The sequence below is a fragment of the Scylla paramamosain genome, chromosome 34 (genome assembly GCF_035594125.1).
Source record: "Scylla paramamosain isolate STU-SP2022 chromosome 34, ASM3559412v1, whole genome shotgun sequence".
In the NCBI taxonomy this organism is placed as follows: domain Eukaryota; kingdom Metazoa; phylum Arthropoda; class Malacostraca; order Decapoda; family Portunidae; genus Scylla; species Scylla paramamosain.
In genome coordinates this window covers 6,894,639-6,911,140 of record NC_087184.1, presented here as the reverse complement: position 1 = coordinate 6,911,140, position 16,502 = coordinate 6,894,639, and the positions used below count along the sequence as shown (strand labels likewise).

General features: G+C 40.7%; 2 protein-coding genes across 2 annotated transcripts in view; both read right to left on the bottom strand.

Annotated features, from left to right (window-relative positions):
- Positions 1 to 9,988, bottom strand: part of LOC135090070 (dimethylaniline monooxygenase [N-oxide-forming] 2-like) — a 39,751-nt gene extending 29,763 nt beyond the window's left edge. Inside the window, exon 1 of the mRNA XM_063986351.1 lies at positions 9,834 to 9,988. Coding sequence (XP_063842421.1) covers positions 9,834 to 9,847 — 14 coding nt within the window. The 5' untranslated portion in view covers positions 9,848 to 9,988. The remainder of the gene's footprint in view (positions 1 to 9,833) is intronic.
- A 3,292-nt stretch (positions 9,989 to 13,280) lies between these two features.
- Positions 13,281 to 14,456, bottom strand: LOC135089914 (uncharacterized). The gene is made up of 3 exons (XM_063986098.1): positions 14,322 to 14,456; positions 13,802 to 13,990; positions 13,281 to 13,715 (listed from the first exon to the last, which is right to left on the bottom strand). Exons 1-3 carry the CDS (start codon positions 14,454 to 14,456, stop codon positions 13,281 to 13,283), a joined length of 759 nt encoding a protein of 252 aa, XP_063842168.1.
- Between the last annotated feature and the right edge of the window lie 2,046 nt (positions 14,457 to 16,502).

Sequence of the window (16,502 nt, the reverse complement as noted above, 5' to 3'; positions counted from 1 at the left end):
GGCAGGCTGTGACTGCCCCCACGTGTTGTGAGATACAATGGGAAACATTCAGTAAGGTCACAGTTGGGTTAATAAGTTCAAAGCACCCCTCCCGAACCTGTCCTTTAGATCTCAGTGGGAATAATTATAGTTTCGGTAGGTGTCTACTGCCTCCTGTATTTTATATATTATATATATATATATATATATATATATATATATATATATATATATATATATATATATATATATATATATATATATATATATATATATATATATATATATATATATATATATATATATATATATATATATATATATATATATATATATATATATATATATATATATATATATATATATATATATATATATATATATATATATATATATATTTTATTATTTTTTTTTAATTTTTTTTTTTTTATGTAGGAAGGATACTGGCCAAGGGCAACAAAAATCTAATAAAAAAAAATGCCCACTGAAATGCCAGTCCCTAAAAGGGTCAAAGCAGTGGTCAAAAATTGGTGGATAAGTGTCTTGAAACCTCCCTCTTGAAGGAATTCAAGTCATAGGAAGGTGGAAATACAGAAGCAGGCAAGGAGTTCCAGAGTTTACCAGAGAAAGGGATGAATGATTGAGAATACTGGTTAACTCTTGCGTTAGAGAGGTGGACAGAATAGGAGTGAGAGAAAGAAGAAAGTCTTGTGCAGCGAGGCCGCGGAAGGAGGGGAGGCATGCAGTTAGCAAGATCAGAAGAGCAGTTAGCATGAAAATAGCGGTAGAAGACAGCTAGAGATCCAACATTGCGGCGGTGAGAGAGAGGCTGAAGACAGTCAGTTAGAGGAGAGGAGTTGATGAGACGAAAAGCTTTTGATTCCACCCTGTCTAGAACAGCAGTATGAGTGGAACCCCCCCAGACATGTGAAGCATACTCCATACATGGACGGATAAGGCCCTTGTACAGAGTTAGCAGCTGGGGGGGTGAGAAAAACTGGCGGAGACGTCTCAGAACACCTATCTTTATAGAAGCTGTTTTAGCTAGAGATGAGATGTGAAGTTTCCAGTTCAGATTATAAGTAAAGGACAGACCGAGGATGTTCAGTGTAGAAGAGGGGGACAGTTGAGTGTCATTGAAGAAGAGGGGATAGTTGTCTGGAAGATTGTGTCGAGTTGATAGATGGAGGAATTGAGTTTTTGAGGCATTGAACAATACCAAGTTTGCTCTGCCCCAATCAGAAATTTTAGAAAGATCAGAAGTCAGGCGTTCTGTGGCTTCCCTGCGTGATATGTTTACCTCCTGAAGGGTTGGACGTCTATGAAAAGACGTGGAAAAGTGCAGGGTGGTATCATCAGCATAGGAGTGGATAGGACAAGAGGTTTGGTTTAGAAGATCATTAATGAATAATAAGAAGAGAGTGGGTGACAGGACAGAACCCTGAGGAACACCACTGTTAATAGATTTAGGAGAAGAACAGTGACCGTCTACCACAGCAGCAATAGAACGGTCAGAAAGGAAACTTGAGATGAAGTTACAGAGAGAAGGATAGAAACCGTAGGAGGGTAGTTTGGAAATCAAAGCTTTGTGCCAGACTCTATCAAAGGCTTTTGATATGTCCAAGGCAACAGCAAAAGTTTCACCAAAGTCTCTAAAAGAGGATGACCAAGACTCAGTAAGGAAAGCCAGAAGATCACCAGTAGAGCGGCCTTGACGGAACCCATACTGGCGATCAGATAGAAGGTTGTGAAGTGATAGATGTTTAAGAATCTTCCTGTTGAGGATAGATTCAAAAACTTTAGATAAGCAGGAAATTAAAGCAATAGGACGGTAGTTTGAGGGATTAGAGCGGTCACCCTTTTTAGGAACAGGTTGAATGTAGGCAAACTTCCAGCAAGAAGGAAAGGTAGATGTTGACAGACAGAGCTGAAAGAGTTTGACTAGGCAAGGTGCAAGCACGGAGGCACAGTTTCGGAGAACAATAGGAGGGACCCCATCAGGTCCATAAGCCTTCTGAGGGTTTAGGCCAGCGAGGGCATGGAAAACATCATTACGAAGAATTTTAATACGAGGCATGAAGTAGTCAGAGGGTGGAGGAGAGGGAGGAACAAGCCCAGAATCGTCCAAGGTAGAGTTTTTAGCAAAGGTTGTGAAGTGATAGATGTTTAAGAATCTTCCTGTTGAGGATAGATTCAAAAACTTTAGATAAGCAGGAAATTAAAGCAATAGGACGGTAGTTTGAGGGATTAGAGCGGTCACCCTTTTTAGGAACAGGTTGAATGTAGGCAAACTTCCAGCAAGAAGGAAAGGTAGATGTTGACAGACATAGCTGAAAGAGTTTGACTAGGCAAGGTGCAAGCACGGAGGCACAGTTTCGGAGAACAATAGGAGGGACCCCATCAGGTCCATAAGCCTTCTGAGGGTTTAGGCCAGCGAGGGCATGGAAAACATCATTACGAAGAATTTTAATACGAGGCATGAAGTAGTCAGAGGGTGGAGGAGAGGGAGGAACAAGCCCAGAATCGTCCAAGGTAGAGTTTTTAGCAAAGGTTTGAGCAAAGAGTTCAGCTTTAGAAATAGATGTGATAGCAGTGGTGCCATCTGGTTGAAGTAGAGGAGGGAAAGAAGAAGAAGCAAAGTTATTGGAGATATTTTTGGCTAGATGCCAGAAATCACGAGGGGAGTTAGATCTTGAAAGGTTTTGACATTTTCTGTTAATGAAGGAGTTTTTGGCTAGTTGGAGAACAGACTTGGCATGGTTCCGGGCAGAAATATAAAGTGCAAGAGATTCTGGTGAAGGAAGGCTTAAGTACCTTTTGTGGGCCACCTCTCTATCATGTATAGCACGAGAACAAGCTGTGTTAAACCAAGGTTTAGAAGGTTTAGGACGAGAAAAAGAGTGAGGAATGTACGCCTCCATGCCGGACACTATCACCTCTGTTATGCGCTCAGCACACACAGACGGGTCTCTGACACGGAAGCAGTAGTCATTCCAAGGAAAATCAGCAAAATACCGCCTCAGGTCCCCCCAACTAGCAGAGGCAAAACGCCAGAGGCACCTTCGCTTAGGGGGATCCTGAGGAGGGATTGGAGTGATAGGACAAGATAAAGATATGAGATTGTGATCGGAGGAGCCCAACGGAGAAGAAAGGGTGACAGCATAAGCAGAAGGATTAGAGGTCAGGAAAAGGTCAAGAATGTTGGGCGTATCTCCAAGACGGTCAGGAATACGAGTAGGGTGTTGCACCAATTGCTCTAGGTCATGGAGGATAGCAAAGTTGTAGGCTAGTTCACCAGGATGGTCAGTGAAGGGAGAGGAAAGCCAAAGCTGGTGGTGAACATTGAAGTCTCCAAGAATGGAGATCTCTGCAAAAGGGAAGAGGGTCAGAATGTGCTCCACTTTGGAAGTTAAGTAGTCAAAGAATTTCTTATAGTCATAGGAGTTAGGAGAGAGGTATACAGCACAGATAAATTTAGTATGAGAATGACTCTGTAGTCGTAGCCAGATGGTGGAAAACTCGGAAGATTCAAGAGCGTGGGCACGAGAGCAGGTTAAGTCATTGCGCACATAAACGCAGCATCCAGCTTTGGATCGAAAATGAGGATAGAGAAAGTAGGAGGGAACAGAAAAGGGGCTACTGTCAGTTGCTTCAGACACCTGAGTTTCAGTGAGGAAAAGAAGATGAGGTTTAGAAGAGGAGAGGTGGTGTTCTACAGATTGAAAATTAGATCTTAGACCGCGAATGTTGCAGAAGTTAATGAAGAAAAAGTTGAGGGGGGTGTCAAGACACTTAGGGTCGTCGACGGAAAGGCAGTCCGACCTGGGGACATTTATGGTCCCCTCCCCAGATGGGGACTCCGAGGCTGGTGTAGGAGTCGCCATGATTTTAAATTTTTTTGAGTGAAGGGTGTGTGTGTTATTAGGTGCTTGTAGTTTTGTGTGGAGGAAGAGAGTTGTCTTTAGAGGGCAGGCTGTGACTACCCCCTTGTGTTGTGAGACACAAAGGGAAACGTTCAGTGAGGTCACAGCTGGGTTTAATGATAAGTTCACAGCACCCCCTGAACAGTGCTTTAGACCTCACTGGGAGTAATTATCGTTTCGGCAGGTGTCTACTGCCTCCTCCTCCGTATATATATATATATATATATATATATATATATATATATATATATATATATATATATATATATATATATATATATATATATATATATATATATATATACTACAGCTTGGACTCTTTCAAGAGGGTTTCAATTTGCTTCTCTAGTTGTTGATGATTTTTTTTTTTCTATCTGACTTCGGTAATTGGTACTCAAGTGTCCCTTTTTCTCGAATTTGTTATTGACCTTGGCCTATGCCCCTCTAACATGAAAAGAAAAAAAAAATGAGTTGAATAAAAAAACAAGGATGAATGAGTTGAGAGATTAATAGATTGAGAATGATAAGTGAGGTATAAGTGGGATAAGTGAGAAGAAATGCGACTGAGTGAAATGTGAGAAATGTGAGACTGAGTGGAGAAAACAAGTATGAGTTAGATTATGAAAGTAAGTGAAAGATTAAGTTTGAGAGAGTGAGACTGAGAGTGGATATGGTAGTGAGTGTTAATGGGAAGTTTCATAAACAAGTGAGTATCACCAGGCAGCAGCACCATATATGTCCCCCTCTCGCACATAAGAGCAATATCAAATATGTCTACAGTTTCGTTCTATATACATAGATATGCAATGAGCTTATATATTATACTTTTCAGCACAATTCTCTCTTAGTAGTAACACAGGTAAAATCGAACTGTTTTCATGAACAAAAATATTTAACTTGATTTTTTTTAGTGAACTGACATTTAGATTTATTTGGTCATGTCGAGATTTCCAAAAAAAAGTACACCATTGATCAGAAGCGTATTAATGTAGACGACAATAAAGAAGAAGACAACTTATCTGTCCCACTTAAAGCTCCAAATTGCATAAATCAACTTCCTAGTACATAGAAACAACAATTTTAATTGAAAATCGGCAACTCGAGTGTCCTGTATATCTAATCAAAACAAACCTTAGTTGAAGTTAACAAACACGTAGTTGGACAACCAGTTAATTTCTGTTGCAGTGTCCATGCCACTACTCCATGAGCCTGTGGCTTCCTGTATTCCTCTCCAAAGTAGTTCAGAGAGATGTTTGTTTTGGTGTTTCGATTACTTTGCCATATAGCTTGCTTCATGAAAGATGATAAAATATCCACGGAAACAACTATATCCATATATCAAGATGTTACCGAGTATGTCATATTATAGTACATATAGTACAGTCTTATTTTTTATCTCTTTCATTGCCCAAATCAATAGAGTTTAGGCTTATAATAAGCCAAATAAAAATATTTATGACAGTATTACTAAATAATCACGAAAAAAAATATATATTTCTGTGGTGACGAACTTCTCTCAGAATTATCCATACAAGATATTTAAAAGTCGATGCAAAAATCTGAAATAATGATCAATGTTCTATTCATCTGTATGCACATGGGATTTAGAATAATAATATTTTACGTCATGCCACTAAGAGACATGCAGTAGCGACGACATCTGTCGGATTAGTTCTGAAAACTTCCCATTCAGGTACTTTCAGTGGTCTGAGTTGCTGGTGGTCGCCGGTTGTTTTAATGTGTAGGGCTTGGTACACGCTCTCACAGCTCTCCGGAGATACACATTCTAGAACCGTGTATCGTGATCAGTGGCGGCTCGTGACTGTTACTGATGGGGGGGGGCTGTCTCACATTCAGACAAATAAAACAACAGACATGGAAAGCAAAATAGTGCATTCTTAACTTCACATCCACAGAGCCATGTTTTCCTTTGGTAACAATCACAATTAAAACTACGAATATACTTCTTGTTGTGGCTTACTCCTTCTTGCACAATTTTAATGTCTGGTAATGGGCGACCTGCTTGTTTAATTGCTACCTTCTCTTGAAATGTTAACTGTGAACTGTGAGTTTTTTCAATGCTGAAACCGTCTTTGCTTCTTGTGCCATTTTGCAAAATACTGCTAGGCCTACCTGGGAAAAGAAAAAAAAAAACTATTTTATACGATGTTTCTGTGATTTTACACCATCCATGATAATCAAGATTGAGCACAAGATCAATAATATCAATCAATAATATTTTAAAATCAATAATATTTTAAAATCATCCCTGACAAATTGAAAAACACGATCGAAAATAAGACCGACGCAAGAACACTCACCCAGCCACAACAACGGCCGAGACAAGACTGCGCTGGATGCAGTCCACACTCGCCATTCTGCCCGGGAAGCCTCCCCCCATTTCTCCCCGCTTTCGTATCATTAAATAGTAAATAATTTCCGTACTTCCTCATTGTTTGGCAGTATTTTATTTTTTTTTCATATAAACATATGAGAATTGGTGTTTTCATGTGAATGATAGTCAAACATAAATAAATTAACATTATTTTCGTGAATCCTAGAAATCTACTGGGGGGGGGCTGCAGTCTCGCAGTCCCTATTGAGGAGCCGCCACTGATTGTGATACATTCTGATGAACAGTGTCCCTGTAGCGCAAGTAATACTTGCTTATTTTTTTTTTCGGGACTTGCAAGATTTTGCCATTAATTCCTGCAAAAACCAGTGGAAAAGTTTTTCTAAGTAAATATGAAGCAGGAGAGTAGACATGTGAAAACACTAAGAACCTTATGATGATTGTTCTGTTGAGTGTGAATTACCATATCCCATGGATACTGTTAACATAAACATTTAGGATTAATGGTTTGTAAGATGTAGATACAGTACACCAAAATGTATCACGAGAGGCGATTTTAGAATGTGCTCTGCATCTCCAAAGAACTATATTAAGACAGCTGGCGACCACCGGCAACTCAGACCATTGCGAACGCCCTGAGTGAGAGAAAACGTGAGCGAGTCAACATGAGTAAAAGTTAGAGAAAGGTTGAATGTGATAGTGAGTAAGAACAATCCTGAGGATTGATAAATAAAATGAGACTGAGAATATGAATGGAATTATTCGAGAGTGAGAGAAAATGAGAAAAGATGAAGAGTAAATGCTATGAGAAGAGTGAAGGGGAAAGAAAGAGGCATCACTCCTTGGTCCCTTTTATCTTGGAGAGGTGACAGGAGGGAGGTTTGAGACAAGACGGAAGAGGAAGGGAAGGAAAGAAACGGAGAGGAAGGGACGTATTGTGAAGTAGAGGCAGGGAGTGAGCTCGTAACGGGAGAAGGAGAGTACATTGGCAAGGAAGTGGAGAAAGGGTGAAGGAGGAGGATGGGAATAGGCAGAGAAAGTAGAAATAATAAATATAAGCAGGAAGGCTGAGATGTGAGTGAAGAATCTAAGGGAGAGAGGAAGTAGTGGGGAGCACGTAATCTCCTTTCCCTGACCCTACTAATTTTAGTCTTTCCCCGATCAACCTCCTTCCCAGTTGCCCCCATGTACTCCGCTTTCCGCTTCCCCATTTACATCAACATTCTTGAAATTCTTGAAAAGTGAAACATTCTCTCACAGATATTACGCACTTTTTATCACTTTATTAACATTATATGTAAAAACAATCCACATCCGCACCCTCGGCCAGTGGCCCTCATATGTACTAGATGTAGATTTACCACCAGCCACCACTTTGTTCTGGTAGTTGTTACGTGTTGCCTGCCATTTTAACTGCTGCTACCACTTATTCAGTCGGAAGTCGCCGCTAGTTCACTGGTTAATAGACTTACTGGGTGGCAGGAGATGGTGGCAACACAGATGATGTTGGGTCGCTGATTCTCCTATGAAGGTATATTGGTAGCGTGAATGTGATGACTGGCTAAATTCAATGAAATGACTCCTAGCTACGCATAAAGGTTCTACATTTGGAGAAGAAAGTGGATCAGGGCCCGCACCTACGAAGAATACTTAATATTATTAAATAGGCTTAACAGACGAAATTTTCAAATCTTACACTTACGTCAAGTGCTGGCGGAGTGTTTAAGTCCTACCTTCCAAAAGACGAAGTTGCCTCACTTCTCAATTTGGTTAAGGAACGATAAAACATAATTAAAAGAAAATTTGGGCCAAACCTAATGGTGCAAGATAAGAGAAGGAAGGGCATGGGCTAAGTCTGCTAAGTACACTTAGCGGACAACGAAATTAAGTGTCGTGGATGAGGAGTCTCATCTCGCTTTTTCAACACTTAAGTATTCACAATTAAGATGGACGCATCACAACAAGGAGAGAGGAGACGTAGACCAAGGATTTATAGGCCTAGAAAAGACATTTTAAATGTATATGAAGACGCTGAACTCGTAAAAAAGGTGCAGATTGGAAAGTGAAGGGAAATTGCTGGTGTGCGATATGGTGAGAGATGCCATCGCACCCAAGACCAACAGGAGCAAGGCAATAAGTGTGGAAATTAAGGTGGCCACAACACTGCGGTATTTGGCTACTGAAAAATGCAGCTCTACAGTGGTGGTCACCGTGGTTTATTCCAACAAGCTATTAGTCAAATGATAGGGCAGACTTTGGTTACCCTTGTAACACCAGCATTCGTGAGATTTATAAAATTCCCAACCAGTCTAGATGACATTCAGCGAAAACAAGCTGAGTTCATGGCAATTAGCGGTTTTCCTGGAGTGGCGGGACCCATAATTGGTACACATATTAGGATAAACCACCCCCCCAAAAAAAAATAAAATAAATAAAATAAATAAATAAGCAAATAAAAAATAAGATCAATAAATAAATAAATAAATAAAATAAATAAATAAATATAACAAGATAAAATTTAATAAAAAATACGAAAAAAAAAGTGCACAAGCACACACATCATGGGATCAGATCAGACTGGCCACGTGAAGACAGTGAGCACACTGGACAACTGAACATACTGAAAAAAAAAAAATATATATATATATATAATATATATATATATATATATATATATATATATATATATATATATATATATATATATATATATATATATATATATATATATATATATATATATATATATATATATATATATATATATATATATATATATATATATATATATATATATATATATATATATATATATATATATATATATATATATATATATATATATATATATATATATATATATATATATATATATATATAATTTTTATTTTTTTTTTCAGTATGTTCAGTTGTCCAGTGTCTTCACGTGGCCAGTCTGATCTGATCCCATGATGTGTGTGCTTGTGCACTTTTTTTTTTCGTATATATATATATATATATATATATATATATATATATATATATATATATATATATATATATATATATATATATATATATATATATATATATATATATATATATATATATATATATATATATATATATATATATATATATATATATATATATATATATATATATATATATATATATATATATATATATATATATGTGTGTGTGTGTGTGTGTGTGTGTGTGTGTGTGTGTGTGTAAATACATAAAAAATGAACGCGGATATGGAAGTAAAAGAAATCCGCATCCATAAACATTGACTTTTAACATTCGCAGTCTTGTCCGCAACCGCATTTTATGAGAAATGCATAGGCTGTCTTCGCATCCGAGGATCTCTAAAACTATGTATCTGATACATCACTAGTGTAGCGACGTTTGTTCATCACCTATTAATGAGTTTTTCCCGATAAATACATATTTTCTTTTAAACGTGCAATGCCTCGTCCTCTGAAGCATCTGGCAGTGATAACGAATATTTACTAGAGGAGGATGAAGATTAACAATCAGGTTGGTACATTGTCCGTTACCACCACAGCTCTGAACATACTGTGCTGTGTACTCACCCCTGCTCAGCCATGGATAAACTGATGGAATGACGCACTCTTCTTGGTTTGGTTTCTATATGGTTTTAAGGCTGTACTAAGCCATGGGTACTATGCACACTCTTGTTTAAGCAACAAACTGACAGAATGACGCACTCGGATTCCTCCTGGTTCTCCGTGGCCTTGAAGCTGTGATAAGTTGCCAGGAGTCAGTTGTATTCCAACTTTACTCGCCACCCACGCACTACAACTTTAGAATACCGCTGTTGTAAGTAGTGGAGTGTTTCACTATGTTTTGAGGTAATGACCATAATATAAATTACTCCTAACAAAAACATATATTCATTTATCTAGTTTGAACAACCATCCCATCCTAGCAACCACTAAACTAAACTGGCAACAGAGCAAGTGATAAGGTGGAGGGTGAAGAGTGCGGGGTATGACTTGCTTATAGTAGCATCTTGTTGCTCTCTATCAAGCTCCACACTGTTAACTAGGGTCCATATTCTGAAACGCTTTGCTCTCTTACCACGGCTACTTTTAAGGACCACAGATATGATTGCCCGGGTTCTTAAGAGTGATTCTCCGGTTGATAATGTAGAAATCTTGTAATTTTTTTTTCTTTTTTTTTGGTTGGAGGGACACCGACCAAAGATAAAAAAAAAAAAAAAAAAAAAGTGTCCACTGAGATACCGGTCCCTGAATAGGGTCCCAAGCGGGGGTGAAAAATTGAAAGCTAAGTGTCTTGAAACCTCCCTCTTGAAGAAGTTCAAGTCATAGGAAGGTGAAAATACAGAAGCAGGTAGGGATTCCAGAGTTTACTAGAGAAAAGGATGAATGATTGAGAATACTGGTTAACTCTTGTATCAGAGAGGTGGACAGAATAGGGGTGATAGAAAGAAGAAAGTCTTGTGCAGCAAGGTCGGGGGAAGAGGGGAGGCATTCAGTGAGCAAGATCAGAAGAGCAGTTAGCATGAAAATAGCGGTAGAAGATAGCAAGAGATGTAACACTGTAGTGATGAGAAAGAGCCTGAAGACAGTTGTTAGAGAACAGGAGTTCATAAGAAGAAAATCTTTTGACTCCACTTTCTTAGGGCGATCAGAGCAGGATAATGAGACCCGTTTCACGTTGACTCGATGTATTGATTGCATCGGTCAAAACCTGGGAACACGAGGAAATTCTCATAAAGACAAATATATATTGGTAACTTAACAGTCTCAGCCTTATGGAATAGGATTATAGGTTTACGTTACTACACACATTGGTAGCTTAACAGTCTCAATCTTACAGAATAAAATTACAAATTGTGCTGCTGTACACTCTTACATAAAAAAACAGGACATATATGTTACACTGAGTATGTTGTAGTCAAGACACTCACGTGTTGGCGGGTCATTTAACTTCTGTAGACTGGAAATCACTCTCAATGCGAGATGCTCGTTCACGACGTCTGCTCCCCTCTACAGTATACTTGCTTCTGCCCCAGGGCAAGGCAGAGTTGGGTGTTCCCTACAAATGTTTCTTGCGTGGAATCTTTGAAGTCCCTATATGACCTCCATTAACCCGGCCGAGACTAACTTTATCAGGTCAGCAAAATATGTTCTCCCCATCCCATCCACTACCTTCTTCAGTGTTCTCTCTCTCTCTCTCCCCTCTCTCTCTCTCTCTCTCTCTCTCTCTCTCTCTCTCTCTCTCTCTCTCTCTCTCTCTCTCTCTCTCTGTCTCTCTCTCTCTGGCAGTAACACTCCCCCTGTCGGGCTTAGCACGAAATCGTAAGTCATGCCTAATGACTATGTTAAGCTGTAGGTTCAGCGGCCTGCTACTTGTGCCAAGTGTTGAGAATCACTGTGGGCCCGGGGCCCCTCACTGTAAGAGGATCGTACCCCAGGGTCTCACAGGGATCCCGAGTCTTGGAAGTCTGCAACACCTTCTAGGAGACAAAGTTTCGTAATTGAACGCAGGAACACTGAACCCTTGTTTTTTTACTTCGACCTTTCCGTACCAGGCCGTCATCACTTGGCATCACTTCCAGAACCTTTCCCGTCATCCAGTGATTTCTTGTGAGCTGTTGGCCAGCAACGATAACTATGTCGCCAATCTGAAAATTACGTTCTGGAGTGATGTTCCCCAGTTTCTGACGTAGCTGTGGCAGGTATTCCTTAGTCCATCTTTTCCAGAATTGGTCAGAAAGGAATTGGGCATGTTTCCAGCTTCGTCTGTAAGTCTCACTTATGTGTGGTTCCTTCCCAGTGTCCACTGTGATACACTCGGTCCTCAGTAAGTGTAGTGGGGTGAGTGGTTCCAGGTCACTCGGATCATTAGGGTTCAGTGTGAGCGGTCTACCGTTCACAATTTCCTCCAAATTACACAGAACACAGTAAGGAGTCTGTTGTTATCCAGAATTTGTGTTCCAATTACCTTGGAAAGAACATTTTTTACAGTACAGATTTGTCTCTCCCAGATTCCACCCATGTGAGGGACCGCAGGTGGATTAAAAACCCATTCAATGCGCCTAATCAAGAGTGCATATTTCACACCCTCATCCTCATGCCAGCTCTTGGAAGCCCTTTGTAGTTCCTTGTTCGCTCCCATCAGGTTAGTTCTCTAGTCAGACCTAATGCGTTTAGGTGAGCCTCTTCGAGCACAGAATCTCAATAGAGCAATGGTGTGAATATGTCCGGACTCAGGGATGTCAAAACCTCTAAATGGATGACTCGGGTAGTTAGACATGTAAAAATGCATCCCCATCTTTTGACCCAAAACAGTTCACCCCACAAAAGTTGAAGGCCTTCTCTCCTGCCTTAATCCGATCTTCTGGTAGGTCCGCTTGTTATTGATGTGTGGCTCTCCAGTTGTTCCGACGGCAGGTTATACAGTTTCGTATTATACGATCTAGCAAGCTGCGACACCGTGGGATCCAGTATAATTCCCGCAGTATTGCCAAGGTATGGTCACGGCCAGAATGTCCAGCCTTCAGAGCGTGCACTTCTTCAGTAATGAATTTTGTGACGTTTATCTCTAGGCAACAGTATGGGATTCCCTAGTGAAGATTGTCCATTATCGTGTCTCAACCGCCCTCCAACTCTAATTAGACCATCATCACCTAAGAACAGATCTAGGCGGCTAAGGTTACCTTTCACTACAATACCCCGATATTGTAATGTAAGTCTTTCTGATGCAAAGCTCTCTGCTTGCACTATACGCAAGACAGCGGTCCTTGCCTCCTCCAGTTCTCTAGGCTTAATGCCCCTGCCTTCATTTCTTCCATATCTCCACTTCCTCTGACACCAACGTAGGAATCTTTTTATCCAAGCAACTCCTACCAAGAGACAGTGCCATGATGAATATCGCATGATCAGGGTTTTGATGCTGTCTTCTTTCCCATTGCTCTGCAAGGTTAACACAGTACACTCCTTTCTCACTTCTGGATCACTGTCACTAAGATCTGAGACTTGTGGGTATGTAGTTTAGTCCCTCTCATCCAGGCCCAAAAATGAGGGTCCCCGTAGCCATCGATTCTCACTGGTGAATCTGTCTCCTTCTACTCCCCGAGAGGCGTCATCAGCAGGATTTGATTCTGAGCTGACATATCGCCATTGTTTAGACATATCATGTATCATTCCCATATAATTTGCTACAAAGATAAGGAAACGCCTCTTGGTAATCCTTATGTACTGAATCACCGCTGTGCTGTCTGTCCAGAACGCGGACTGGGAAACAGGTAGTTTTATGTCCTTTCTCAATTGTTTGTCTGCCTCTGAGGCCAGAACTGCAGAGCACAGCTCGAGACAAGGAATGGTGAGTTTCTTTATCGGAACTAGTTTGGCCTTACCACATACAAAGGTCACATAATAGGAGCCATCCTTACGAGTTGTCTTTAAATAGGACACAGATCCATACGCCTGTTGGGGACTTCGCTAAAATGGTGCAGGAGTATGTCTCTCAGTTGGTCTGCGTTCTCAGGCAAATACCACCGCGGTATTCTCACCCGTGATAGGTGTTGAAGTCCCTTCTTCCCCCGTCGGCAGGCCAACTCATTCAGGCCTGTCAGTGGTTCATCCCATGCAATGGTTCTTCGACATTCTTCTTGGAAGATAAGTTTACCATGTGTAATCACTGGAGCAAGGAGACCTAAAGAATCATATATAGAGCTGACCATGATTAAGATGCCCCGCCTCTGTGTGGGCTTTACCATTACCCAAATTTCATTCCTTTGGAGGTCCCAAAGAAGTTCCAGTACACGTTCGGTATGTGTCTTTTTCTCTGCAAGCATTATTTATTTTGGCATTGCTAGGCTTTCCATCTCTTGGATGGTATTAAGTACTCTTTTGTTATTTGAAATCCACTTGGTAAGCTTGAAACCGTCCTTTAACAGTAAGGTTCTCAACCGATGAGTGATAATCAAAGCTCTTGCCAAGGAATTCATTGAGAGAGAGAAAAAAAACAAATAAAGGTTTTGTTCACTTCTGGTAATATCTTCTGGCATATTCTTTCCATGAGTAGTATGCCTGCCGTAGGGCGAATCCAGCAAAGGATGGGCTCCAAACACCCCCAAAGAGGTGAACTGTCATGCAATAGATATCAGGGTCACAAGCAGGCTGGTCGTTTGCCCACTGTGTGGTGACAAAGTCACCACACAGCATCTCGCCTGCGCGATGACACAGTCACTACACAGTGTCTCGCCTGCGTGAGGACATAATCACTACACAGTGTCTCGCCTGCGCGAGGAAACAGTCATCGCACAGTGTCTCGCCTGCGCGATGACACAGCCACTATACAGTGCCTCGCCTACGCGAGGACACAGGCACTACACAGTGTCTCGCCAGCTCGAAGACACAGGCACTACACGATGCGTAAATACAATTGTGCATGTGTAAATTTAAATTAAACTTGCAACTACCATATGTGACAGAGTTTCGCCAGCAATGAATAACGCACAGGGAATATATATGTCTGTCTGTATGTATGGCACTCGCCCGACCCGCCGTTATCTTTAAACCTTAAGCCCAGCTACAAGTCCTGGCAACTGTCACACTTTGTGGCCGTCGGTGCGGGAGCAACCGCTGGTCGACCGTTTCACCAGTCCCCGCTGGCCAGATGTGGCATCAGTCTCTGTCACAGCTACCACTCACCACCAGCGGGCAACCACTCGCTCTACCGTCCTAGGACCCTGCACCGCTCTTTGTTCACTCAGTCCCACCGCTCCGCTCTCGTCCTCGTAGGGATCCACAATCCGTCCACGGCGGCCGACCCTTCATGTTTTGACTGTTATCGCCACTTTCGTGGGGCGATCAGTGCAGGATAATGAGACCCGTTTCACGTTGACTCGATGTATTGATTGAATCGGTCAAAACCTGGGAACACGAGGAAATTCTCATAAAGACAAATATATATTGGTAACTTAACAGTCTTAGCCTTGTGGAATAGGATTATAGGTTTACGTTACTACACACATTGGTAGCTTAACAGTCTCAATCTTACAGAATAAGATTACAAATTGTTCTGCTGTATACTTACATAAAAACAGGACATATATGTTACACTGAGTATGTTGCAGTCAAGACACTCACGTGTTGGCGGGTCATTTAAGTCCTGTAGACTGGAAATCACTCTCAATGCAAGACACTCGTTCACGACGTCTGTTCCCCTCTACAGTATACCTGCTTCTGCCCCAGGGCAGGGCAAAGTTGGGTGTCCCGTACACATGTTTCTTGTGTGGAGTCTTTGAAGTCCCTATATGACCTCCATTAACCCGGCCGAGGCTAACTTTATCAGGTCAGCAAAATATCTTCTCCCCATCCCATCCACTACCATCTTCAGTGTTCTCTCTCTCTCTCTCTCTCTCTCTCTCTCTCTCTCTCTCTCTCTCTCTCTCTCTCTCTCTCTCTCTCTCTCTCTTTCTCTCTGGCAGTAACGCACCCTGTCTAGAAGAGCAGTATGAGTGGAACCCCCCATATATATGAAGCATATTCCATAAATGGACGGATGAGCCCCCAGTACAAAGTTAGCAGCTGGAAGGGTGAGAAAAACTGGTGGAGACGTCTCGGAACACCTAACTTCAAAGAAGCTATTTTAGCTAGAGATGAGATGTGAAGTTTCCAGTTTAGATTATAAGCATAGGACTGACTGAGAATGTTCAATGTAGTCGAGATAGATAGATAGATAGATGTAGATAGAGAAATTGAGTTTTTGAGGCATTGAACAATACTAAGATTGCTCTGCCCCAATCATAAATTTTAGAGAGATCAGAAATCAGGTGTTTTGTAGCTTCCCTGAGTGAACTGTTTACTTCCTGAAGAGTTGGACGTCTATGAGAAGATGTGTTAAAGTGCAGGATGATATCATCAGCGTAGGAGTGGAAAGAACAGGATGCTTGGTTTAGATCATTGATGAATAACACTATGTAACAAAATTTCACTTTTGTCTTGTCCTGGGCCCCAAATCATAATTTTTCAGTGATTTCTATCTAAATAAAATAAAAAAAAAAGTCATTTTGATCCTAAAGTTTTGCTTTTGTGGTTAGAACAAGTAATTTACATTTTTGCTTTATTTCATTATAGTATGGGTTAGTATTGGTTTCCATGTCAGGTAAAGACCTTTTCAAAATCTCAATTGCTTATCTAATTGCTTTTGAAATGTTGCAAATAAGTTAAAATAATGAAGGAAAGAATATAAAGTGTTCTAAAGAA

Bases quoted from the DNA above. Each gene is read 5' to 3' on its own strand.
- LOC135089914 (XM_063986098.1), bottom strand. From the start codon at position 14,456: ATGCTGTGTGGTGACTTTGTCACCACACAGTGGGCAAACGACCAGCCT. The intron at 13,991-14,321 runs GCATACTACTCA...AAGCCCACACAG, and splicing joins CTGGATTCGCCCTACGGCAG to AGGCGGGGCATCTTAATCAT. The intron at 13,716-13,801 runs GTGAGAATACCG...AGTCCCCAACAG, and splicing joins GACTTCAACACCTATCACGG to GCGTATGGATCTGTGTCCTA.